The sequence below is a fragment of the Miniopterus schreibersii genome, assembly GCF_964146895.1.
Source record: "Miniopterus schreibersii genome assembly, chromosome: 13".
NCBI lineage: Eukaryota > Metazoa > Chordata > Mammalia > Chiroptera > Miniopteridae > Miniopterus > Miniopterus schreibersii.
The window spans coordinates 2,443,634-2,469,202 of record NC_138113.1 but is presented as its reverse complement, the minus strand read 5'-3'; the positions used below and the strand labels follow the sequence as shown (position 1 = coordinate 2,469,202).

The 25,569-nt window shown below is 41.6% G+C and overlaps 1 protein-coding gene across 6 annotated transcripts in view; it reads left to right on the top strand.

The window, feature by feature from the left end:
• Nucleotides 1-25,569, top strand: part of ADAM17 (ADAM metallopeptidase domain 17) — a 34,334-nt gene that overhangs the window by 3,386 nt on the left and 5,379 nt on the right. For 2 of the 6 annotated variants that reach the window (XM_081156489.1, XM_081156490.1), the window contains exons 2-15: nucleotides 5,975-6,107; nucleotides 8,550-8,680; nucleotides 9,465-9,553; nucleotides 10,067-10,235; nucleotides 11,388-11,521; nucleotides 13,251-13,340; nucleotides 15,581-15,694; nucleotides 17,878-18,022; nucleotides 18,121-18,209; nucleotides 19,815-19,967; nucleotides 21,677-21,876; nucleotides 22,830-22,933; nucleotides 23,287-23,421; nucleotides 24,945-25,075. In XM_081156489.1, the coding sequence (XP_081012615.1) occupies nucleotides 5,975-6,107; nucleotides 8,550-8,680; nucleotides 9,465-9,553; nucleotides 10,067-10,235; nucleotides 11,388-11,521; nucleotides 13,251-13,340; nucleotides 15,581-15,694; nucleotides 17,878-18,022; nucleotides 18,121-18,209; nucleotides 19,815-19,967; nucleotides 21,677-21,876; nucleotides 22,830-22,933; nucleotides 23,287-23,421; nucleotides 24,945-25,075 (1,817 nt within the window). Of the gene's footprint in view, nucleotides 1-5,974; nucleotides 6,108-8,549; nucleotides 8,681-9,464; nucleotides 9,554-10,066; nucleotides 10,236-11,367; nucleotides 11,522-13,250; nucleotides 13,341-14,319; nucleotides 14,370-15,575; nucleotides 15,695-17,877; nucleotides 18,023-18,120; nucleotides 18,210-19,814; nucleotides 19,968-21,676; nucleotides 21,877-22,829; nucleotides 22,934-23,286; nucleotides 23,422-24,944; nucleotides 25,076-25,569 lie in introns of those variants that run through there. The other 4 variants (XM_081156492.1, XM_081156491.1, XM_081156493.1 and 1 more) reach the window with 4 other exon arrangements.

The following is a 25,569-nucleotide window of genomic DNA, read 5'->3' as shown; positions in this document are numbered from 1 at the left end:
AAAGTACTCAGTGTCCCAAGGAGGGATTCACCCACACTGTGGCTTATTGCAGAGTAAGCTGGCCAGGCCACCCCGTCCTATGTGTTTTGGGGGAGTACCGAAGAGTAGTCAGGTTCATGTGTCTTCTGCACAAGCAGAATAAACACTCGACAGCCGTCCTGGCTTTATCTTTTCCACTCCTGACACCAGAAGTAGTGGTATGACACTGATAGTGTCATTTTGGGGGAACACTTGGTACTCCACGCGGCAGAGCAATGGTGAGCAGAGTGCTACAGGGGTTCTGCATTACACTTGCAAGGTGCATTCCAGGAAATGCAATTTGTTGCAAAAAGAAAAGAGAAATTAAGTAAAAAGTCCACACCTGTTCCCAGACTCCGCTCATTTAACATTTCATTGTTTAAGAGTTGGTTTTATCTTTAAAATGTTAACTCTGGGCTTGATGAAAGAAATATGGATATACTTTATGTCTTTGTACCAAAGTCAATGGCCTAAAAGCTTATCCCAGAAATGAAACAATTTAGGCATAAGAGAAGGGTGGAGTGGAAGGTTTATCAGATCTCCCATAGGCCACTCCACATTTACATTTACATCTATATCTACAAAGCCAGTGCCGGCCTGAGGGTCCAACTTTCTCTATTCTTGAAGAACATGTACGAGGAACAAAGTTTTTGCTGCTTTTTACCACTGATGTCAATGTTGAAAGTCGTACAATAACAGATTTGCTCTCTCTCTACCTAAAACCATTTTATGACTTATCAGTGACATGATTGCAAACATATGATGACCTAAAGCAAAAAAAAGTTCTGTGTAAATGAACAGTGTAATTGCCAACTGTATGTAAGGGACAAGTTGTAGTATGGAACTCCAGCTGTCCTCTCAATATAAACCCCTTGGCCAAACCTGCCCCTTCCCGTGTTTTGTTTTGTTTTTAAATCTCAGTGGATTTTTTTAAATCACCGTGTTTCCAGGTACCCCAGGCAGAAGGGGGTCTTTCCATCGTTTGCACTTGGGATTGCTCAGCAGCTTACTAGCTGGTTTCCCAGGCCCCATTCCATTCCCCTCTCGCCCACTCTCCCTCCACCCTGCAGTCCCAGTGAAATTTCTGACTCACAGCTGTTGTCCTTATCCGGAGACCAAAACCCTTAATTTAGTTCCACGGCCCTTCATGACCAGGCCTCTGCCTGCTCTCCAGCCTTACCCCTTTTCACGTCCCGTGTGGTTCTGTGCTCCAGCCTGAGTGGCCTTCATTGCTGTGTGTCCTGTGCTGTTTCCCGTGGCCCTCTGCTTGGAGCCGTCTCCTTTCTTTCTCCTCTTGGCTTCCTTTTCATCCTGTCTTAGCGTCCAGGCTATCTTCCTGAGAAAGCACCCGTCCCCAGGCGGGGCTCCTGCTCCTGATCCCTCCCTGACTGCCTGCATACAGCCTCCTCTCCCTTGGTGCTTGACATACTTTGTAATAATTTTTTTGTGTAGTGGTCTTTCTGCCAGTGTCACAATATCAGAAATATATTTCTCTTTCTCAGTTATATCCCTGGTACCTGGAAGGTAGGAGATTTTCAATAAATATTGAATAAATGAGTAGATGGAGTCTGGTAGAAAGGGGTAAAAGGAAGTGCAGAATGTGTATGCAAGAAAGGAAAAGATACAGAAGCAGTGAGGAAGGGGTGAGTCTCTAAGGACCACTAGACAGGAGGCCAAGTGAGGGAAACCACAGCATGTGGCAGGGAAGAGGAAGGAGTGGGTACCGAAATCATAGTACTCTCTCTGACCTTTTGAATGGTCTGCTGTTTTCTGATTTGTGTTTGTAGCCAGCTGAAATGAGAAAAGCTCAGTAATTTAGGGTGATTGCTGGAGTAATTCGTAAAAATCAAGGAAGGTGTTCTCATTCTAGAGAGTGCGGAGCAGCTATTGTGGAGTTTTTGAAAGAGAGATTATGACCATGCGCTGAACTAAGGACGTTAAGTGGTTTGCTTATATTGTTTTTTGAGAGATTTGGATATGAATGGAGGATAAAAGCTTTTGGGAAGTAGGGGAAATATAAATGCTGTTGAAAAAGCTATAGAAAACTGAGACAATCGGTGGAAATTTGGGAAGTGAAGTGCAGTGAAACGTGGAGTATCTGAGAAACGGTTAGTTGCTAGTGAAGGGACAGGAGCAAGAGCAGATCAGTCTGTTGGATGGGGCAGTGCTTTTACCATGCAGTTTGGAACGGCTCCAGAACATGCAGTTGGAGCCATCTAGTTATTATAAGAGGACAAATTACAATGGAAGCATAGTAGTTAAGTATTTTAAAGTGCTTCAGCAAGCTACATTTAAAAGGTGCTTTTTATAGAGAAAATATACCTAAAGATAACCAGTGATGTTACTATCTTACTGTTATTTTTTTCTAAGCCTATTTTTATACATAGTTAAGATCATGCAATATGAATAGTATTTTTTAAGAAAATGTGCCTTTGTTTAATGTTATAACAAATACTTTCCCATGTTTTAAAAACCTGTTTTTAAGAGCATTTTATTTATATTTTTAAAGTGTTTTTTTTTAAATATGTTTTTATTGATATTAGAGAGAGAGGAAAGGAGAAAGAGACAGAAACATTGATCAGCTGCTTCCTGCGTTTTCCCTGCTGAGGATGGAGCCCACAACCCAGGCGTGGACCCTGACCAGGAATTTAACCGGCTGCCTCGTGGTGCATGTGATGATCGATGCTCAGCCAACTGAGCCATGTCAGCCAGGGCGAGAGCATTTTAAATGATTGCATTTTTTTGTTATGTAGAAGTACATTAACTTGCCCTGGCCAGTGTAGCTCAGTTGATTGAAGCGTTGTCCCATACACCAAGAGGTGGCTAGTGCAAGCCCTATTCAGGGCACATACCCTGGTGTCGAGTTCAATCCCTGTTGAGGCATGTGCTGGAGGCAATCAATCGATGTTTCTCTCACACCAATGTTTCTCTCTCCCTCCCTTCCTCTACCTAAGAACAATTAAAAAAAAAAAGTACCATAACTTATCTATTTGACAGTTATTACCTTGTTTCTGATTTTTGTTTATAAAAATAATGCAAGGCTGAACAGTGAACAACTTTGAGCTATTTCCTTACTTTAGCCTAGTTCAGTGGTTGTCAAACTTAGGTGTATATCAACACTACCTGGAAGGCAGGTTAAACACAGTTTGCTGAGCCCCACCCCAAGAATTTCTGATTGAGTAGGAGACTTGAAAACTGGCCTTTGTAACAATTCCATGGGATGCCAATGCTGCTGGTGGAGAGCATACTGAGAACGACTGGCCTGTAATATTGACAGTGAAACTACAGTATTGAGGTTGAGTTTCTCAGTCAGTAGGAGTGATTGTGATCTTGAATGAAACTGAGTTCATGTACCAACCTGTTTGTATCAGGAAGTGGAAGAGTGAAGAATCCTATCAGCACCTCAGCATTGAGCATTTGTGCAATTTGCGAACACAAGAGTGCTGTTCTGTGCAAGGTTCTGTGCTGGGTAGTGTAAGGTAGGGTATGTGACAGACAATATGGAGCTCCCTTTTGGCCGTTTTACAATCTATTTGTGAGATAAAACAAATATAACTCAAAAGTGCCAGAAGAAAGGAATAAACAGTGTTTCAGAATTCAGAGGGAGGTGAGGTCATGTTTGGTTGACTTGTCAAAAAGTAGGAGAGCAGGAAGTAGAAGGTCCAAGGACAGCTAGGCTATCTTTAAGAAGTTTAAAAAGTATGACATCAGTAAAGCTTGGGGTCTCCGGCCAGCTGGCCCAAGCTCTGATCCCAGTTCTGTGCTACATTAGCTTTGTGATCCTCTTCCTGAGTCTATCTTGTCATCTATAAAATGGGGATAATGCCTCAGGGGTGTTTGTGGAGATAACATGAAACACCCACCATAGTGTTTTGTAGGAAACACTAAAAAATTGCTGAATAAATGGTAAGTTTCTTGAAGGTTTTTATTGGTGCTGCTAAGCATTACAAACATTAGCAAGGCCAGACCTCCACAACCATCCATAGACATGAAAGTGATCGATGTCTTCTTAAACAGCTTTCCTTTGGATTAAATTTAAAAGGAACTTTTGTTAACAGAAAATGGTGAGACTCAGCAAGTGTGAAATTTGCTGCTACTTTGTGTAATGTTATCTTCAGTTAGACCCTTGAGTGGACTTTGAATGAGTTTACTTTGATTGTTTAGCAGCATGTCTACTCCCTGATGTCTTCAAGGTTGCACAGGGAGGAGGTATTTTTCCTCTTTTTTTTTTTTTAATATATATCTTTATTGATGACAGAGAGAGGGAGAGAGAGAGCGATAGAAACATCAGTGATGAGAGAGTCATTGATGGGCTGCCTCCTGCACGACCCCCAATGGGGATCAAGCCCACAACCCAGGCATGTGCCCTGATCCGGAATCGAACCATGATCTCCTGGATCCTACGTTGATGCCCAACTGCTGAGCCACGCTGGCTGGGCCATTTTTCCTCTTTGACCACTCTTTATAAACTGACCCTTCCCACGCCCTGTGTCTGTGTCCTGCTTTAATGTCCACAGCACTGACTTGCATTTGCTTGTGCATGTCTGTCTCCCACACTAAGATGAGTGCTGCATTAGGCAAGAACTTGGTTCTGTTTAAGGCTCTCTGTCAGTACTTAGCCTAGTGCCTGGCACCTAGCAGTGAATGAGTGAACTGATGAACGAACCAGTTCGGAAGTTTAGGGGAAGAAGTAGAGGAGTATTGGATCGGTTCTTTATTTTACACATGGTTTTGTGAGCATATTTAACCTCGGCAGCAATTCACTTGTATTTTAAGCTCCTGCTCTATTTTGAGGACATCCTAAGTCCAGTGGAATGATTTTGAATACCATTGCTTCTGCAGTGATATTTGTTGAGAGAAAAGGAAAGCCTCAGCTCAAATATTTTTAGACAGTTTCTACAGAGACTTAAGTCACCAAAATTGTATTTCGGAAATTCTCCTGATTTTGGAAGAGGCAGCAGAGTTGCTGTTGATGACAAGTGACTTATAGGGCAGACGTACTTTACATTGTTTAATCTGGCTCTGTATCAAATAAAAACATTTTCGTGCTTGTTTCATTTTTGGGGCAGTGATCTTTACTTTTTTTGGGTTCCAAGTCAGTCTGGTAAAATAATTAATGTTGATTTTTCCCAGGGACTAATTTGGTTTTACTACTTTTACTTCCTGGTATCTACTGGGTTGATAATCTGCTGTGTTTGTTTAGAGCAGCAAAATAGGGATATTATTACTTTTTGTTCTTTAATTTGGGATATGTGATTTTTCTGTAAAACATTTACTTTCCCAGTTTTGGTTTGCTCAGGCCATTAATACGTTTGTTGCTCTTTCTTGTTACACATCAACTGATAAGAAACTAATGTAGCCCAGATTGACAATTGCCAGGTTGAGTTGGCCACCTTGGTCTTAGGAATTTTAAACATACAAGCCAGAAATGCCTTTAATTTAGAAGTTAGGTCACTGCATAATATGATACTTGTTGAGATATCAAAATTATCATTATCTGTTATGAACATGGACTCATGTTCATATTTCCCTCGTTCTCACAAATATCTTTCCATGGTTTGTTTGACCTAGGACCTAAAAAGGTTCACACATTGGCTAGCTTGCCCTATTCTTGTCTATTAAGTCTCTGCCCATCCCTTCTTTCCCATGCCATTTATTTTCTGAAGACATTGGGTCATCTGTTCTGCTGGAATTCTAACATTCTGGGTGTGGCTGATTGCATACTAAGGTTATTTAACTTGGCAACATTCAACATTTATGTTTTCAAAACTAGAAGTTAGATCTTGATTAGATTCAGGTTCAATTTGTGGTTTTTCATAAGAATACTTCATAGATTATGTGTTGGGCAGTTCATAATGTGTTACATTAGGAAGAGTTTGTCTGACTCGCTCATTTTAGTAATATTGCAATTGATTAGTAGGTTTAGGTATTAATAATTTTTTGGCCTTTATTTCAGAAAAGCTTGATTCTTTGCTCTCAGACTACGATATCCTCTCTTTATCCAATATCCAACAGCACTCGGTAAGAAAAAGAGATCTACAGGCATCAACACATTTAGAAACACTACTGACTTTTTCAGCATTAAAAAGGTAATTTTAATTATTCATAGAAAAATGTTGGGGCAAATGGGACCTGGTTTGGCAAAAGCAGAAAAATAAGTCCCCCCCCATAGGTTATTTATTTTTTCAATTACAGTTGACATACGATATTATACTAGTTTCAGGTATATAAGGGTATCTTGGGAGGTTACATTTTTATAGATTTGTGATTGATATAATTAGTCTGTCATTATTCTTACATTGTATATATTGCTCATTCGAAAGTTTATACTGATGATTATTTTAAAAAAGTAAATAGGTATTCCAGAGATGTCATTGGTGGTAATTATAACATGTTAATCACCTAGCTGGCATGGCTCAGCGATTGAGCATTGACCTATGATCCAGGAGATGGAGGTTTGATTCCTGATCAGGGCACATACCTGGGTTGCGGGCTCAATCCCCAGTATGGGGCGTGCAGGAGGCAGCCAATCAATGACTCATCATTGGTGTTTCTATCCCTCTCTCCCTCTCCCTTCCTCTCTCTCTGAAATCAATAGAGATATATTTAAGTAATAATAATATGTTTATCAAATTCTAACAAAGAATTTTAATTAATTGGGAATCGAACCTGAGACCTTTGGATGATGCTCTAACCCACTGAGCAACACTAGCCGGGCGTGGTGATGGATATTAACTAGATTTTTTTGTGATATATACAAAAAATAGAAAATGTTAATTCAGATGGATTGATACCAGTTTGTAGTTACTGTAAATCCTTAAATTAAAAGTCAGAAAGATAAATGAAAATGCTAAAAGAATTTTGTAAGTATATGACTTCACATAATTTTGAGAGAGTAAAGTATAAATCTGACATTCTGTTGGAGGCTTTATAGCTGAAAGGTGAAGATTGGAAAGTCAGTAAAAAAAACCACAGGAATTTTACTAGCACTTGGCCCTCATCTTTACCATAGAGCAGATTATTAGTGTAGAAAATGAAGAGTACAATTCCAGTGATTTTTCTGGAAAGAACATTAAGTAAAAGTAGTATTGAGACTCCTGGAGAGCTCTAAAGCTAAATAATACATTTATAATAGAGATACTTTTCTTTTCAAAGTTCTCAGCTTAACTGATGGGAAGGAAAAGTCATACCTGTGAGTGTGTGGGAAGATATGCTTTAGGATAGCAGGAGAAAATGTTCCAGGGTTTCTGAAATAATGTTCTATTGTCTTTCCCTGTGACCATTAAAAAAAAAAAGCCACAAGCAAACTAAAATTACCTTGTTATTATCAAAAATGTTAAAAATATTTGTTGCCATGGAGACAGTCTTCAGTCTAGATTCTTGCTGGCAGTGTAGGCTTATGCAGACCCGTGGGGACGTAACATTTCATATTTTCAACACCACAGCTGACAACATTTGTTCCTGTGGTTAAGATGAAAAACATACCTTTCTTTATCTTTGGAGTTCGTGGGCACATTGAAAGGACTCTGTAAATAATGATTGGAAAATTCTTTCTCACCATGCCCAGTTTTTAAGTCAAGACTGAAACTCATAGAAAACAAAAGAATATTAAGCCAACTAAAGAACTGCAGTGTGTATTTTAATGCCTGTGTTGTTTTTGCTTTGTATTTATTTTCCTTGTATTGTGGGTTAATTTTTTTAAAGATAAGTTCTCTTTAGAAGGAGAAAAAAGCATGAGTGGTTTTAAATACAGAAAACTGGCATTTACTAATTTTGCACAGCAGTAAGATCCGATTGATTGCTACAGGCAGTGTAGTACAGGCTTCTGAAATGAACCACGTTCAACTTTCAGTTTCACCGTTTGCCAGCTGTATAACCTTAAGTATGTTAACCTCCAAGCCTCAGTTTTTACTGTGTGGAGTGGATATAACATATACAGAGCATCTAGCACTGAGTAGGTGTTCAATAAATGGTATCTAATAATACCAGTTTTTAATGAGTTTTTAAGATAAACAGGACTCCGACTTACACTATCCAGTTGTGTGTGTTTCCTTGTTCTGCAGAGTCGCCAGCAGAGATGAACACCCAAGCTGTTTTTTTTTGTTTTTTTAAAATATATCTTTATTGATCTCAAAGAGAGGAAGGGAGAGAGAGAGAGACAGAAACATCAATGATGAGAGAGGCATTGATTGAGCCCGCAACCAGGCATGTGCCCTGACCGGGAATCGAACCTCGATCCCCTGGATCCTAGGCCGACGCTCAACCGCTGAGCCACGCCTGGCGGGCCCAAGCTGTTTGAATCATCTTTGCCCAGTTCTAGGTGCTCTTGGTCTGCCAGATTCTGACAGCTAAATAAATTAGTCTCTGTGTTTACAGGAGATATAAAGCTCTAAGTACCTAGTGAAATACTAGTTAAAACCTGCATAGCATTTTATTAATGTCAGCTTCTTTTTTAAGAAAGTTTAATTGAATGGAAATTAGGCTTCCATTGTATATTCTTAAAGTAAAATATGAATGCATTCTTTCTTCAGGCATTTTAAATTATACTTGACATCAAGTACTGAACGCTTTTCCCAAAATTTCAAAGTTGTGGTGGTGGATGGTAAAAACGAGAGCGAGTACAGTGTCAAGTGGCAAGACTTCTTTAGCGGACACGTGGTCGGTGAGTATGGAGCTTGTCTGCCTGCCTGTGTCTAGGGGGCTCGCTGTCCAGATCCCACTTGACTGCATACCCATTTCTGGGGGGAGGGAGAAGAGCTACCAGAGAACTGCTGTTCCTTCTTTTCCTTGAGCTATCTGTTTGGAAGCCGCAGCATTCAGCCAGGAGGATATGGGTATCACCAGCATGTCGTGCCAGCTGGCTGCTTTGATGATCAAAATGGATTTCCTCTCGGTGATAAGAATTTAACCTCTTTTCTTCAGAGAAGCGTTGTATACTACCCTTGTGAGGTTTTAAACAGGGAAGCTAGGAGATAAAATAATTGGCTGTTTGATCCTGTTTTGTATTTATTGAAGAAAATGTATCCAACTAGCAGGTGTGGTTTACTTCTGGAACTTTTTTTACAATAAGAAAAAAATGGCATTAAAATGGTCAAATAGTCTAGTTCAAGACCTCTGTGTTCCAGAGTATGTTTTCTGCTTCCTCTTAGTTCTTTCTTACCCCAAAGTAGGCAGAGTTATTCCAGAAGGAACTGTACACCTTGTTTTGTTCTGTAACAGACTCTAGATAGTTCTCATAAGAAGCTGGAGGCAGAGAGATTACTGAAATAGAGGCTCCTGCTGAGGAGGGGAGTCTCTCACTGCTTGAGGCTTTTTTCATAGTGGGGGTCTACAGCCTCTGGGCACATGCACTCTGATGAAGGACTTTGTTGAGTGTTAGTGGCAGTAGGGCATAGTTTATTTTTTGATACAAATATTTCTAATAATGAATTTTTTTTTCTCTTAAGGTGAGCCCGCCTCTAGGGTTCTAGCCCATATAGGCGATGATGATATTACAGTGAGGATCAACACGGATGGGGCAGAGTATAACATAGAGGTAAATCTATACGCGAGCTCTTTCTTATTAGCGTATGTGTATTTCCACATTTCTGTATTTATTACATTTATTAGAGTAACATTGGTAATGACATAAATTTCAGGAGTACTACATAATAATAATACGACACCTGTGTACTCGCCTTAAGAACAGAAACCTCAGCTGCCTCTCGTTGCTACATGTCCATCCCCTAGAGCAGTGCCAGCACAGTCGGTGCTGACAAATCAGGGATGGGAAAGGATGTGCATTTTCTCTTCTGGGTCTTCTAAAAGATTTCATAACTTGTGCAAAATAATGCTCTTTTCATATACAGATAAATCAAAGGGTGAATAATCTGTATATTATCAGCATAGACACTCTGATAAAAATTGAAAAGGTGTATTTTCGATAAAATGATTAGTCACTTTACTTAGCCTGGAAACAAAGATTATCTAAAAATAAGGAAAGGATGTAAGAATTTAATATTTAGGAATTTTTATGTTTTTCATCTCAATTATATTTTTTCCATTTTAGCCACTTTGGAGACTAATTAATGATACTACAGACAAAAGAATGTTAGTTTATAAATCTGAAGACATCAAGAATGTTTCACGCTTGCATTCTTCAAAAGTGTGTGGTTACATAAAAGCGGAAAATGAAGATTTGTTTCCAGAAGGGCTGGTAGACAGAGAGCCCCCTGATGGTAAGTATATTTCAGATAGGAAACAAGCATTACGGCTGTCTTCAGTAGGGGTGGTTGTTAATTGATTTAAAAAACAAAACAAAACATGTTTGTCAAGTAACTAGTTTTTGGCTTGAAAATAGTTTTGTTCAGAAATTTTTATGTTAATTCTTTTGCCTATAATGTAAAGAATGAAAACACTAGAAAACAATAGTAACAATAAAGGCTGGACTTAAGAAAAGATTGCGGAAAGGGGAGTTAAATAATCTGAGGGCAACTAATTTTTTATTTGCAAGTATTTGAAAATGACAAGATAATACTGTTGTAAGATAATCTTTAGATAAGTTTGTAAGAAATTAGTTGGTTGCAAGGGAGGTCTCTAATGTTTAGAAAGAAGAAGCTAATCAGTTTGGGCCAGATTCATTTAGAGTTGTTTGAAAACAAACACTTTGGGGAAATAGTCTACTGTCCTCATTGTTAAAATCCTTGGAAAATATTACAGCATTTAAGTATATAAATAAATTCTTAAGTAATTTGGTTATTTGATAAGAAAACCTATTAACACAAACTAATTTTTAATGTTTGCTTACCTTGATATTTTTGCCATTGCTTTGGTTAATTCGTGGATTTCTAGAATAGAGTGAGAGCTTCATAGCGGAGAAATAAATAGGTGATCACTTTTCTTTTAAGTACTTTTTAAAGTTGCTTCATTTTAAAAGTTACAGAGCCCAGCCAGGCATGGCTCAGTGGTTGAGCATTGACCTAGGATCCAGGAGATCGAGGTTCAATTCCTAGTCAGGGCACATGCCTGAGTTGCGGGCTGAATCCCTAGTTGGGGGCGTGCAGGAGGCAGCTGATCAAGCTCTCTCATCATTGATGTTTCTATCTCACTCTTTCCCTCTTCCTTCCTCTCTAAAATCAATAAAAATATATTTTTTAAAAATAAAAATTATAGAGACACTTTCTTGGTTTTGAATTCTACAATTTTAAAACCTCATGTTACTTTTCACTTTTCTGTCTTCAAATTGTTGTTGTTTTTTGTTCAAGATACCTGTAAGGAAACTAAATTTAAGTAATGTTTGTTTCAAGAATATGCTAGATTTAAAGTGTTACTATAAAAAACTCCTTGTTTTGATGAATTTTAATTTAATAGTGCGTACAAATTCATATTAGAGCTTGTTCATCGGGTGAGGAGAAGAGCCGACCCCAATCCCATGAAGAACACGTGTAAATTACTGGTGGTGGCAGATCATCGCTTTTACAAGTACATGGGCAGAGGGGAAGAGAGTACCACTACAAATTACTTAGTAAGTATTTGGTACTGGGGAATGATTGGACAAAAACACTCAGCATAGGTAGACAAATTTCATTTAAGAGAGGACTGCTGTAATTTGAAAATTGAAACCGGATGTTTCAGGTGCTGTATTATTGCATAAAATATTTGAGATTCTTACATTACTGCATAGAGATTCTAGTTTCAGGTTTTTTAAAAACTATTTTACCTTTGAACTATTATTTTCTGCACATTAGAATTTTTAAGCATATTAGGTTTTGGGAGAGTTCGTTACATAGAGCTCTCTTTATACAAGTGAATTCTTTGAAAACATTACTGTTATAATGGCAGTGATCTTATTGGTGACATGAATGTTGCTCTAGAGTAGAGAAAGTACTTGTATGAACCTGTGTGTTTTATTTTTGCTTATATGCATATTTCAGAGAAGAGAGTCAGTTTGGTTTGTGTCATAAAATAGCTAATTGTTGGAGTATCTGCATTTAGATGGGATTTTCATGGTCATAACCAACTGTAGGGCTAAGATGTGAAGGGATGATTACAGATGTATTGACACTGAATTTTTAAGCATTTACTGTGCAATTTGAAAAGTCAAGGGAGTCAGAATTTCATTGACCTTTTTTATTAGTATGACCTCATTTGTCATGATAACTTGGCACTGACAGAAATGTTGTTTAGGAAGTAAGAGAATGCAGCTATTCATGAACCGAGAGCCTGGCGCAGTAAAGATGTCTTTCTCTTTGCCTCGCTCTTCCCATTCTCTCTCATACCCTCCTCGCCCTGCTCCCTTCCCTTCTATGTGAAGTGAAAGAATCCATTGTGAAGTTAATAGGCGCAGTGTGTGAAGTCATTGTAATTCTCGCTCCTACGTAAGAGAGCTCTTTCTTGAAAAAGTTTCTTAGTAGGGCTTTGTATTAAGGGGCTCCTCTTAATTTACTTCTTTGTTCATTATACCAAGAATATGAATATAATGAGAGGTTTAGTCTTAAAATTTGCATTTCTTAGTCTTACAGTTACTATAAGCAAAGAACAATTTCCTACCTATAACGTGCTTCACAGTTGCCTGAACAAACCTCATCTACCCAGTTTTGAACAATAAAAAATTCTCTGTGAGAAGATAGGTAATGAGTGTGTGTTGTTATGTGGTGTGAACCGTCCTTGGCTGTCCCTGTCTACCTACCTCACCCCCTTCCCAAGTGAGCGAGCAGAAGAAAGGAGGGTGGTAAAACCCTGTTTTTCTGGCTTGTACTCTTCCTGGTCCTCGGTGCTGAATTCTGCCCTGTGAGGGTTGGGGAATAGGCGTAGCAGTCCCAGACACTTCTTTCTGAGGAAGGTGTTTGAGGAACCTGCCATGAGACAGAGTGAAGACAGTACTTCTTAGAAGAGAATATTTTAGGTAAATTGATTGACTATTCTCATTTTTGTAGCTGACTGGAATGGCAGTTATTTTTAAAAAGCCTGTTACTTGGTATTTTGGTTCCATATACAGTTGGTTACTTGGGTTTGTAATAAGGGGTACCGCTGTTTTACTCTGGTAATATCACTTTATTTGGGGCTAGGAATAACTTCCTTGTTAGCACTGTCAGCGATAAGGAGTAACATCTTTATGTTAGTTTTTGTAATTGGTAGAAACTTTTACAATGGCATTTTCTCTAAACTGATGTTTTTTCTCCCTGCAGAATTTATTACATTGCAAGTAGTAAAAATATACATAATCTCTCTCTCTCTCTCTTTTATACACACAGATAGAGCTAATTGACAGAGTGGATGACATCTATCGGAATACTTCATGGGACAACGCAGGTTTTAAAGGTTATGGAATACAGATAGAGCAGGTATTTATCAATGGATGTAGCTTACATTACTCAGCTAAGTTATATAATACACATATTTGTTACTTACATTCATACCCCAAAACTTATTTTCAAATGTAATCATAAATATTCTCAAATGCTAGTAATTCTCACCTGGTAAATTATACAGTGTTTTTGATACTATTTCTAGATTATGGAGTTTTCTGTTCCTAGGCTTGCTTTAGGCAGAAAGCCTTTTTTGCTGCTGCGATCTTTCCTTTCTCTGAATTCATGGCCTTTTTATTCCCTTCCTTGTTTTCTTTTTTAAAATATGTTTTTTTAATTGATTGTAGAGAGAGGAAGGGAGAGAGAAACATTGATCGGCTGCCTCCACATGCCCCCTCCTGGGGATCCAGGCCCTCAACCCGGGCATGTGCTCTGACCAGGTATCAAACCTCTGATCTTTTGGTACATGGGACGGTGCTCAACCAACGGAGCCACAGCAGCCAGGGGCCCTGCCTCGTTTCCTTTGTCTTTGATTATGCCTTTTGTCTTTAGTTAGAATCCTCGCACATGGTGTTGAATCCTTAGTCAGAAAAGTTGCTCAGAACTACTGCAAGGCATTATACATACAGAACCATTAGATCTCTTTTCCCCTAAATCTCCTGATTTCTTATATTCTGGTAATAGAGTATGTCCAGCCACGATGTGTCAATGTCATCTTAATATCTCATAGTAAAAATTGTTCCAAATTGGTGACTGATTAAAAAGACTGTTCTGGCATTGGTTATTGCTTTGGACAGAATCTCTGATATGGAAATTATTGTTTCTATTTTTTCTAGGCTCTTTGTACCAAATTAACCATATTCTTATAGGTTCTATAGATAGAATTTAGAGATTAAAAACAAATTTGAAATTATACATCATTTTTATAAATGTTAAACTTCTATAGTACTTGCATAAAACTAAGATAATTATTTTTCCCTTTTCCATTTTTTTACTTGCATTTTCTTTTTTTAAGTTATTATTTGAATAGGTAACATATACACACGATACAAAAACCAGTGAAAAGTAAGTCTCCTCATCTCTGCCCGTCGTCAAATCAGTTTCCTCCCCCAGAGACATCCATGTCACTAGCTTCATGTGTATTTTCCCAGAGGCCTTGTGCATGTATAGCATGTGTGTCTCTGACACAGTGGTGGTGTGCCGTGCTCTGTAGATCGTGCTGCTTCATTTCATGAATATGTCGGTGATTATCCCACTGGTTCATATCAAGCTGCCTCACTTGTTTAAACAGCTGCAACTTGTTTAGTTTTAGGGGGCCAGTAAATAAAGGTCTTTGTTGCTTTAGAACTTGGAACCGGGTGAAAAAATAGGTGTGATATAGGAGATAAAAATATCAGCTTTTTTTTAATCCTCCGCCGAGGATTTTGTTTTTTCAATTGCTTTTCAGATAGAATGGAAGGGGGAGAGAGAGAAACGTCGAGATGAGAGACACACATCGGTTAGTTGCCTGCCACACAGGCCTCAGCCAGGGCTAGGGATTGAGCCTTCGCCGGAATTGAACCCGGGACCCTTCAGTCTGAGGGCCAGTGCTCTAACCACAGAGCCAGACCGGTCAGGGCAAATATCAGCTTCTTTAATGATGACAGATGGATTGGAAGTTGTGGTTTAGATGGGCAGTCACTGTGGGTTTCTTGTTTCATCCCAGAACTGACCTTGACCACCCACCACCAGAACTGCAAGGCCCACCCCAGTGAGCACACCACGTGGTGCAGAACAGACCAGAGCATGCCTTCCACAGGCAGACAGAGCAGGAGACGCCAGAATGACCGTGCGGAGCATGCCTTTGTTCCTTGCTTTGTTTTAAGCAGGATTAATATGTGTGTGTACTACATGCACAAGGAATAGCCCCTGTTCTTCATCTTTTACTCCTGTGGTAGCTGGTGGTGCACATCCTGTTGACCTGCATCTCTGCATCATTGACTGTAGTTAAAATAAGTATGTTAGGCTAATGCAGCCTAAATTTTTTTTTTTCCCAACTAAATTGAGAAAATGAAAATTTGGAGTACTTCTATAAATTTATAAATCATTTATTGACAGGTTTTCCATATCATATGCTTCTCATTGTTTTTAAACGCTGAAGAATTTCATGGATTCTGGTTCCATAACATATTTTTTCTAGAATCATAGTCTTTTTTTGAATGTCTGAACAAAGTAGTATTCAGAGTTTGTGATTTTTTTTCTGAAGTGTTCTAAGTATGTTATCCCTTTAAGTATAGATTCGCATTCTCAAGTCTCCACAAGAAGTAAAACCAGGTGAAAGGCACTATAACATGGCAAAAAGTTATCCAAATGAAGAAAAGGATGCTTGGGATGTGAAGATGTTGCTTGAGGTACGTTGAGGAACCCTGGACGTGATTTCTCGGGGAGGTCGTGTCTGCATGATGAAGGGGCATGCTAGGAGAGGTGCTTGGAACAAGGAGCGGCCCACTCGGCTGATCCGGCCATCACCTTGTCCCTGCAGCAGGGCCACCAGCAAGAGGGGCAAAAAAGCTGTGCGAGTGAGAAGTGCTCCAGAGCAGTGCTGCTCATCCCTGGTATCTGTGAGGATCCAGTGAAGAAAACTGGCTGATACCCAGGGTATAAATTTTTTGTACCATTTTGTTTGTTCAGGTCTTTCTGAACTTTTCAATGAGTCTCTTAGGTCAGTAATGATCAAACGATATGGAAATGAATTAGGCAGTAGATTTATAACTCAGAGATCTGGACGTTCTGTTCAAGAATGTTAAGTTTTTGTGTTTTTATCCTGGTGATTTAAAGTAGTCAACCTAAACACTGCCATATGGATTCTTGCCTCACAGGATATGCTCTCTCCCGTCTGCCACATGATTTCAGTGTCTGAATTTGTGTATCCTCTTGCTTTGTAAAATGACCTCCTATGAAATGATATGTTTATCTTTCAATAGGTTGGTAGTATATTCGTTTCCTCTTGGTGCTCTAACAAATTACCACAAATTTATCAGCTTAAAACAACACTTTATTTGTTTTCATGGGTTAGTCCAGGCACAGTGTAGTTCATCTGAATTCCCTTGTGCAAGTCTCACAAGGCCGAAGTCCAGTTTTCAAAGCTTGAATAGAATTACAGAATATTATTAGCTCTATCCAGGTTGAGGTCCTTAGGGTGTTCTATGTGTATAGTGCACCGACATACCTTGTCTAATTTGACCCACTAGCTCCCCCGAGAGGTAAGTTGAAATAGCACCGTTACTCTTCTAAAGAGATTCAGCAAGGTCCTAGTCTGTTAGGACTGCCAGTAACAAAGTATACGACAGACATTAATTTTCTCATAGTTCTGGAGTCTGGAAGTCAGATCAAGGTGTCAGCTGGGTGTTTTTTTCCTGAGGTCTCTTTGGCTTGTAGACAGCCGTCTTCTCCTGGCTGCCTCCTGCATGCCTCCCACTGGGGTCTGAGCCAGCAACCTGGGCATATGCCCTGACTGGGAATCAAACCGGCGACCTCTTGGTTCCTGGGTCAATGCTCAACCGCTGAGCCACACCGTCTGGGTCCCAGTCTCCTTTTATAAGGGCACCAGTCAGATTGAATTAGGCCCACCCATATGATCTCATTTTACCTTAACTACTTCTTTAAAGGCCCCATCTCCAAATACAATGACATTCTGAGGTACTGATGGTTAAGACTTCAACATAAGAATTTTGGGGGTCATAGTTCAGCCTGCAACAGCAAGGTTAAAGGACTTGTTTATGGATAATTATATAACTATTAATGACAGTCAGGATGGAGTGCCAGACATCCTGACTGCTAGGCCAGCTGACCCATTACACCTGTCTGCTTTTCTGTTTGTGTCAGGGGCAACAAAAGGGAACCTCTTGACTCTACAAATGCTCCTCCAGTTCTTTCTCCGACGCCTAGTAGATTCTCAGAAGCCTCACCCTGTTACCACAGAATTGTCAAAATCCCAGGGTGGCATCTCCTGGGAACACCTATTCCTCATACAGGGCTTTCCTGCTTCTCATTGTATTGATTGATTATTGATTGATTGATTGATGAAAGAGAGATGTATGCATTCATTGGTTGATTCTTGTATGTGCCCTGGCGTGGGATCGAACCCACAGCCTTGGTGTATCGGGACAGTGCTCTAACCAACTGAGCTACCTGGCCAAGGACCCTGCCGCTCATTTTAAGCATTTTAAAAATCAGGGTCTTTTTCAGTTGGAGATATGGGTTGTTATAGTGGAGGTTTTTGAAGTAATATATGGAGCCCTTTTAAGGAAAAAAAATTGGTACCATAGCACCAGTGCTCAGTTAAGTGGATTTTAATCTTAAGTTCAGTAACATAAAACTAAGTATATATGCTTTCCTATACGTTTATATTTATAACTCCTGTACATTGTAAAACCAAAGCAAAGCAGGTAGGTGAGCGAGAGCTGTGGATGAGGAACATTGCCCACACTATTTGGTGCTTACCTGCATTCATATGGTATGTTCTGGAATATATGGTTGAAACAGCTTTCGATATGTCATTGTTAATCTAATTAAGAACTCTTCTTCTTAAAAGCAATTTAGCTTTGATATAGCTGAAGAAGCATCTAGAGTCTGCCTAGCACATCTTTTCACCTACCAGGATTTTGAGATGGGAACTCTCGGACTGGCTTACGTTGGTTCACCCAGAGCAAACAGCCACGGAGGTGTTTGTCCAAAAGGTAAGTTTCCCATTTGTTGTGTGACTGGGACTAGCAGGCTGGTTAGCATATGTTGAAATTCTGCACTGAACAAGCAATTTGTTTCCTCTCTCCTTTAGCTTATTATAGTCCAATTGGAAAGAAAAATATCTATCTGAACAGTGGTTTGACCAGCACAAAAAATTATGGTAAAACCATTCTTACAAAGGTATGTTCTTTTATTTTTTAAAAGGATAGATTTTTAGTTTTTTATAGTTACTGTATATTTATGTAAGTATCTTCTAAAAGAGTAATACATACTGGTGGGTTTATTTTTTTCTGCCTCAAGAAACACGTTCTTTGGTGAGAAACATGAAAATAAAAGGTATAAAGAAGCCCAGCTGGGCGTGGCTCAGTGGTTGAGCATCGACCTAGGATCCAGGAGATAGGGGTTCGATTCCTGGTCAGGGCACATGCCTGGGTTGTGGGCTAGGCAGCCGATCAATGACTCTCTCATCATTGATGTTTCTCTCTCTCTCCCCCTCCTTTCCTCTCTCTGAAATCAATAAAGATATATTAAAAAAAAAAAGATATAAAGAAGAAAATAAAAGTTACCAGTCAGACTTTTTCAAGACCCATCTGGGTCATTGTTTTTCTGTAAGAGGTGCCCTCCCAGAGCCCTTCATCCTGCCTCTGCTCTGTGGGTACTTTTTTCCTGGCCCTGCAGTGTAGCTGCTCTCTGAAGACACCCAGACTCTCATTTGCTGGGCCCATGTTCCTCCTCTTCCTGATTTAAACCCTCATTTTGGTATAAATCCTCCAGGAGCTTCCTAAGAAAGGTGACCTGAAGGCACACTCTTGAGATTTGCATATCCAAAAATGTCTTTACCCTCCTCTTAGACTTTTGTTTTTTAATATATCCTTTTTGATTTCAGAGAGAGAGAGAGAGAAACATAATGATGAGAGTCATTGATCGGCTGCCTCCTGCACACCCCTTGCTGGGGATCGAGCCTGTAGCCCGGGCATGTGCCCTGACCGGGCATCGAACTGTGACCTCCTGGATCCTAGGTGGATGCTCAGTGGACACTTAGCCACTGAGCAACGTGGGCTGGGCTCCGTTGAAACTTGGTCATTGAGCTGGTGCATCCCCAGCGCTCTCCCAGTGGGAGGGCATTGCTCCACTCTCCTTTAGCGCTTCATGTTCTGTAGTCTGGAGTCATTCCATTTTCATGCTTTGTATGTGACCTGTTTTTCCCCCCTGGAAGATGTTAGAATCTTGTTTTTGCCCAGATATATCCATTAGGAATGTGTTGGACATATTCCAGAAAGTCCACATAACGGAAAATCCAGTAAACAGTGATTTAAGTAAGGGGTGTATTGGCTTGAGTCAAGAAGTTCATGGACAGCGTCCCATGGGGCTCCAGCAGCTCAGACGCTCTGGGGTCCAGCGTCATCCCCACTGTTGCTCAGCCATTGGAAGCACAAGGCCTTTGTCCTCATGTTGTCACCTCGTGGTTCCTTCTGTGCTGTAGAAAGGACGACAAAGAGCGTAGTCTGTCCAGCTTTCAAAGCTGGTCTGGAAGCCCCGCCCATCCGCTGGTTGGTGTGAGAGTGTGCAGCGGGCTGAGCAGAGCTGGGTCTCGTGGCTGTCCAAACCCTCAAGGGAATGTGGGAAGGTGGCTATTTTAGCAGAGTCCATTGTTTCCTGAGCAGAGTTAAGGATTCTTTCAGGATCCGATTAATCAACACCCTATTTAAGACAGCAGGGCCCACTGGCTGAAGCTGGTGCAGGTTGGGTACTGGGAAGTAATGTTTTCTTCGCATGATCTTTAAGGAAGCTGACCTGGTTACTACTCATGAATTGGGGCACAATTTTGGAGCAGAACATGATCCAGATGGTCTAGCAGAATGTGCCCCAAATGAGGACCAGGGAGGAAAATTCGTGATGTATCCCATAGCTGTGAGTGGAGATCACGAGAACAATAAGGTATGTATCTTGTGGAACTTCCTGACGTGGCTAGGAGAGAGAGCGGCTATTTAATTACAACGAGAGCTCAGAACAGGTCCATTTGAGGGGTGGACTGCAAATGACAAAGAACTGTGAAACTTGGCTGTGTGTTTGGAGTGAAATGTGTTCCATCTAAATCTGGTTAAAGCTTTTGTTTGGGCTGTTTGTTACCAAGATTAATCATGTAGATTTGAGCTATAGGGAAAATTAGCAATAGTTTAGGCTTGTATTAGAGTTCGAGGTTGCAGGACTGGTGGGCTTAGGCTTTAAGTTAAAACTTCCTATCATTTCATTTAAACTTGTTCATTTAAACTCTACAGTACTTCACAATTTGCATGTTTTCATAAACTGTTGCAACAAAATACTTAATTTGCCAGACTCTAAGTCTCCTGTGGGAAGGGCCCTTGTCTTCTTCATGGCTCTGTCTCCAGTGTCTGGTGGGGGTACATGGCACATAGTATCTGTGTATCGAGTACATACATGAACAATTCACCAGTGAGGGTTTCTGATAGAGCACATGAGTTGACTCTTGAGATATTGTCAACAATTTCAGAGACTTTAAGAGTGTTCATAGGTTTCTGGTCCTGTCATTGTACCTGGAGCTAAACAGCAACATCAGTGTGAGGAAAGCATACTGCTCTTGTTGCTGAGTTAGGGCTGGGGAGGGGCTAAGAGAGTCGTCTCTAATCAGGAAAGATGCTTAAGTATTTGTCCTGGCTTCTCTTTGGAGCCAGGCCCTTTACATATCTTTACTATAACAATTAATTAGAAGATCCTTAAAAAATGTCCAGTTTGTATTTCTGTTTCAGGTGATGGCTCTTAGATAGCTTTCTGACAGTGTTCCTTTTGTTGGATTCAGTGGTCACTGTCACCTTTGGAGATTCCTGTGCTCTCCACTCCTCAGGGGCTCTGTGGCTCTTGTCTGGGGTGAAAGTGAAGCTATTTTAGCAATTTGCAGAGAACTGTGGAGACCCCACCTCAAATAAGTATACTGAGTTTTCCCCAGGTCTCTACCTCTTTCCTTCATCATGTCAAATGGTTTGGAAAATGGACTCTGTTTTAGAGCTCCTGGTCAAACGTCCCAGATTTAGAGGGGAAGCTAGGGTAGACGCTCCTTTTGAGGCACTGGTCACCTTAGAAAACTCAGACTGTTAAAACCTTGGGGACCCATGAAAATGTTTAGGTAACAGTTTGGAATTTAATCTTTCAATAGACTACATGTAATACTGAGCCTCTTAGGAAGGTTAACTACCTAAAGATTTTAAACATGGATCATTCATACCAATAGCCAGGGAAAGAAGAGGAAGAAAACTGGAAACCGACCATTTGCACGCCTGAATGTTTTGTCTAGGAAGACGATGGTCTGTGTCTAGTTCTCACTGTCACAGGCATGGTGGTGCCATGCCCGAGGATGGGGTGGCTTATGGTCTGGTGGAGCTCACGACTCTCCCCTTGTGCCAGGCTGCTCATCCTCTGGATGGACTGGCTGGGGGTATAGCTTTTTAGCATTTTACAGAGGGAGATAACTCAGTTCCATATACAGGCATTTAGGGGTGATAGTGATGACCTTGATCTACTTCAGGAGGCTCTGATTATGACTTTCACATTCAGAGTTTAGAGAAGTGATGCAAACGTGGGAATGAATTTTTATGTTATTTTGGGTCCTTTGTGGCCTTTTTTTTCTTAAGATGTTTTCAAACTGCAGTAAGCAGTCCATCTATAAGACCATTGAAAGTAAGGCCCAGGAGTGTTTCCAAGAACGCAGCAACAAAGTGTGTGGGAACTCCAGGGTGGACGAAGGAGAGGAGTGTGACCCTGGCATCATGTACCTGAACAATGACACCTGCTGCCACAACAACTGCACGTTGAAGCAGGGTGTCCAGTGCAGGTGGGACATCTGCCCTGGGGGGCAGGGGCTGGGGTGCGGGGTGCCAGGTCATGGCAGATTGAAAATGCAGGGGCTTTGGAATTGATCAGAGGTCGTGTGTGTGTGTGTGTGTGTGTGCGCGCGCGCGCGCACGTGTGTTTCCCCCTTTGCTCTTTACAGCAACAAAAGTGCTTCCTTGAAGCAGTTTGACATATGTAACGGATCCCTAATCTCACACCCTCTGCTATAGAGCAGTCCCCCAGGTCAAAGACTTCTCTCAGGAAACATGTAAAGGAAGATGATTGATAATTAACAAGGATGCTCATGGCTACATTCTTTTATAATAGCAAAGTACTGGAAACAACCAAAATGACAGTCCTGGGACATAAATGAATTTTTTTGTGTCTATACAATAGTTTAATGTCATACCTTTTAATGGCATAAACTAAATGTGGAGGAAGCAGGTTACAAGTTAGAAAGTACCTATATTTCCATTTTTATGTCCACTGAGAGCCTAGCGCCTGCCTTAGAAGTAGAGGCAAAGCTTTAGTTTATGGGGACTAACAGATTCGACTGCCTCCAGTGCATATTAACGTTGTAAATACTCATAGGGAGTAGGGCTCGGGCTGCCTCGTTTCTTGACCGTTGATTGCCTTGCCAGGCCTGTGTTTTTTCTTTTAATTACTATATTAAGTATATTAACCGAATGAAAACCAAGGACAACAACACGTTTTAAAGACGAGTCACTTTGGACCAGCCTGCTCCTATTCTCTGTATTGCTGCTGCCAGGTTCCACATAGGACGGCAGACGGAGTGCTTGCAGGTGGTGCCCGCCCTGGCGAGTCAGTTATGCAGGAGTGGGTGACCCCGCCAGACCTTCCCTTCCCCTGGGATCGAGCTTCAGGGCCCTGTAACATGACTAGTGTCGCTGTGGGCTGTCCTTTGACTGAACTGCCCTGTCTGCTCTTCTGCAGTGATAGGAATAGTCCTTGCTGTAAAAACTGTCAGTTTGAGACCGCCCAGAAGAAGTGCCAAGAGGCCATTAACGCTACTTGCAAAGGCGTGTCTTACTGCACAGGTATGTCCTCCTGATGGTTCTCTTGGAAAACTGCCGAAGTGGGGATGTGTGTGTTTGGAAAACAGGATTGTTTCCTTTGTATGCAAACAACCCTTTTTTCACCTCCTGTGTGGAGCTGAGTTGATTATGCTCCTTAGTTCGTGGCACACTTGTCAGTGGTCTGAGCAGACCCGTTATGTTTCTTACGCTTTATTTCTCTCACTTCATTCTCCTGCCTCTCTGAGGCATCCTTCTAACGTGTTTAACGTTTGTTTGGATATGTGTATATACTTGAAACACAATGTACTGTTTTGTGTCTATGTTTTTAACATGCCAAAATGATACTCTACTGTAGATCTTTTTGGTGCTTCCAGGTAACAGCAGTGAGTGCCCCCCGCCTGGGAACGCCGAGGATGACACAGTGTGCTTGGACCTGGGCAAGTGCAAAGACGGGAAGTGTGTGCCCTTCTGCGAGAGGGAGCAGCAGCTGGAGTCCTGTGCATGCAATGGTGAGCATGTGTCCCCACCATGGCCTTGCTGCGGGGAGGAGAAGGTAGCCTGTGTCTGCCCAGCCACATCCCTCACCTGGGGGCCCAGCAGTGTCAGCCGCTCACTGCTGCTGAGGACAGGGTGAGAGCCCAGTGCAGTCATGGGGTGCAGGGTGGTATGTGGAAACAGACAGATTCTGGATTCAGATCCTGGCTCCTCCACCTTATCTGTGAAAACCGTCCTGTTGTTCACCCTTCTTGCCACATTTTCAGACCATGTGGCCGGTGTGGGTTAGGGTAGGAGGGAATTTTGTGGGTGATGTCTGGGTGGAGGTATGTTTTCGCTTCTCCTTCCCTGTATCATACACACCATGAAAGCAGCAGGAGCTATGTCCCATTGGCATTAGACTGTGATGCTCCTTCAAGAGAGAGCTGATTCCGGGACTGGCCATTGATCAGGATGCTTGCCCCTGCCGGGCTGGCCTGCTGCCCTTTGCTCCCTGCCAGATGCCTTGGGCCAGGGGCCTCTTTGGTGATGTGATGGTTGGCGACATCATGCTAGGCTGTCAGGGACTTGTCCTCAGGTTTCCATGTTATTTTTGGAGCCCCTGGGTCTGAGGAGCCCCTGGGTCTCAGGGACTGACTGGGCTCTGAGCTTCCTGCCCCACCCCAGAGAGAGTTCTCTTGATTTCAAAACAACGAACCCAGAAATCACAACCAGGGAACTCAGCATCCATACAGCAGAGTCAGTGGTCTTCTTGGTGGAATAACGTGTAAAAGAAGATAACACAGGAGATGCCAAGTAAATGCTACTGAGTGAGTGGCACAGGGCTTAGGGTACCCAGCAGGACACAGTAAAGGCCCTGGAAACGTGATGAACGAATGGCAGGTCTCCTTTCCCTTCCAAGTAGTTTTTCCTGTTTTCAGTGTCCCGGTTGATCTCAGTGACTGTAAATGCTGACTTGCCCCGGGGTGAAGTCTGTCCTGACTCACTGCCAGCTGACTTGCTGGGCATTTCTGCTGTTCAAATGGGTGCCAGCGGCTTATCTGATGTTCTGTTGTTCCTGTCCCCACATGCTCTCAGAGGCTGGCCTCTGTGGAGGGAGTCACGCACAGGCCCCCCGTGCTCCTGTCACATGGGTCACTCAGAGCCGCACCTGCAGGGTGGCAGCTCTGTTCCAGCTCTGTCTAGCTGGAGCCCTGGCCTCCTAGGGTGTCCTTGACATGAGAAGCCAGGGGTTGTAGGCAGCAGTGTAATAACGTTGGGACGAAGAGAAGCATTTTGCATTATAAAATAGAGAATAACTTGATTTTTACTCATTTGGGAAAACTTTCCTGTGTAACTTTTTTTCTTTGTGGCCTCCACTCAGGACTGAGGAGCGTGAACTCAGAAGTTATTCCTTGAGGGGTAGAATATGGATAGGATTAGCTTTTGAAATAAAAACCAAGTGCTTTCCTTCCTCCTCGAGGGCATGGGAGCAGGGAGAGCAGGGAAGGAGAGCCACAGGTCTAAGAAAACTCAGCTGTCCGCCTGTTGGTTTCAGAGACGGATAACTCGTGCAAGGTGTGCTGCAGGGACGCCGAGGGCCGCTGTGTGCCCTACGTCGACGCTGAGGAGAAGAACTTGTTTTTGAGGAAAGGGAAGCCCTGTACAGTGGGGTTTTGTGACATGAATGTGAGTATGTATAGTTTTCTGTACCAGCCACGTGGGAAGTTTTTTTATTGTTAGTACTCGATTTTGCAAATGGAAGGAAACCAAAACACAGGTGCTGCCATGTCCTTCTCCCCCACCGCTCGATCTTGTGAGTCTGTACAGTGAAGTAAGTGTGTGCACAACCTATGAGCAAAGGCTAGGCGCTCTCAGGAACTCAGGCACTCTCTCCAGAGCGGGGACCCTGAGTCCAGAGACTGGGCGAGTCTTGGGGGGGCGGGGGCTTTGGCAAAGTTGGTTGGTTTGGGGCAGTGGATGCTGATTACTTGGTTTTCTCAGTTAGTTATAAAATTGATAATATTGCAAAAATGAAGGTTTGATTTTTGAAACAGGTGCTGAACGAATAGGAAAGATCTAGAAGCAGCTTGACCCACCCAAGTCAGACCCTTTGTTCTCTAGAGACATAATTTTATTTGTGCAAAACAAGGACAGAAGTTAGCGTTCAAGAGCTTCTCCAG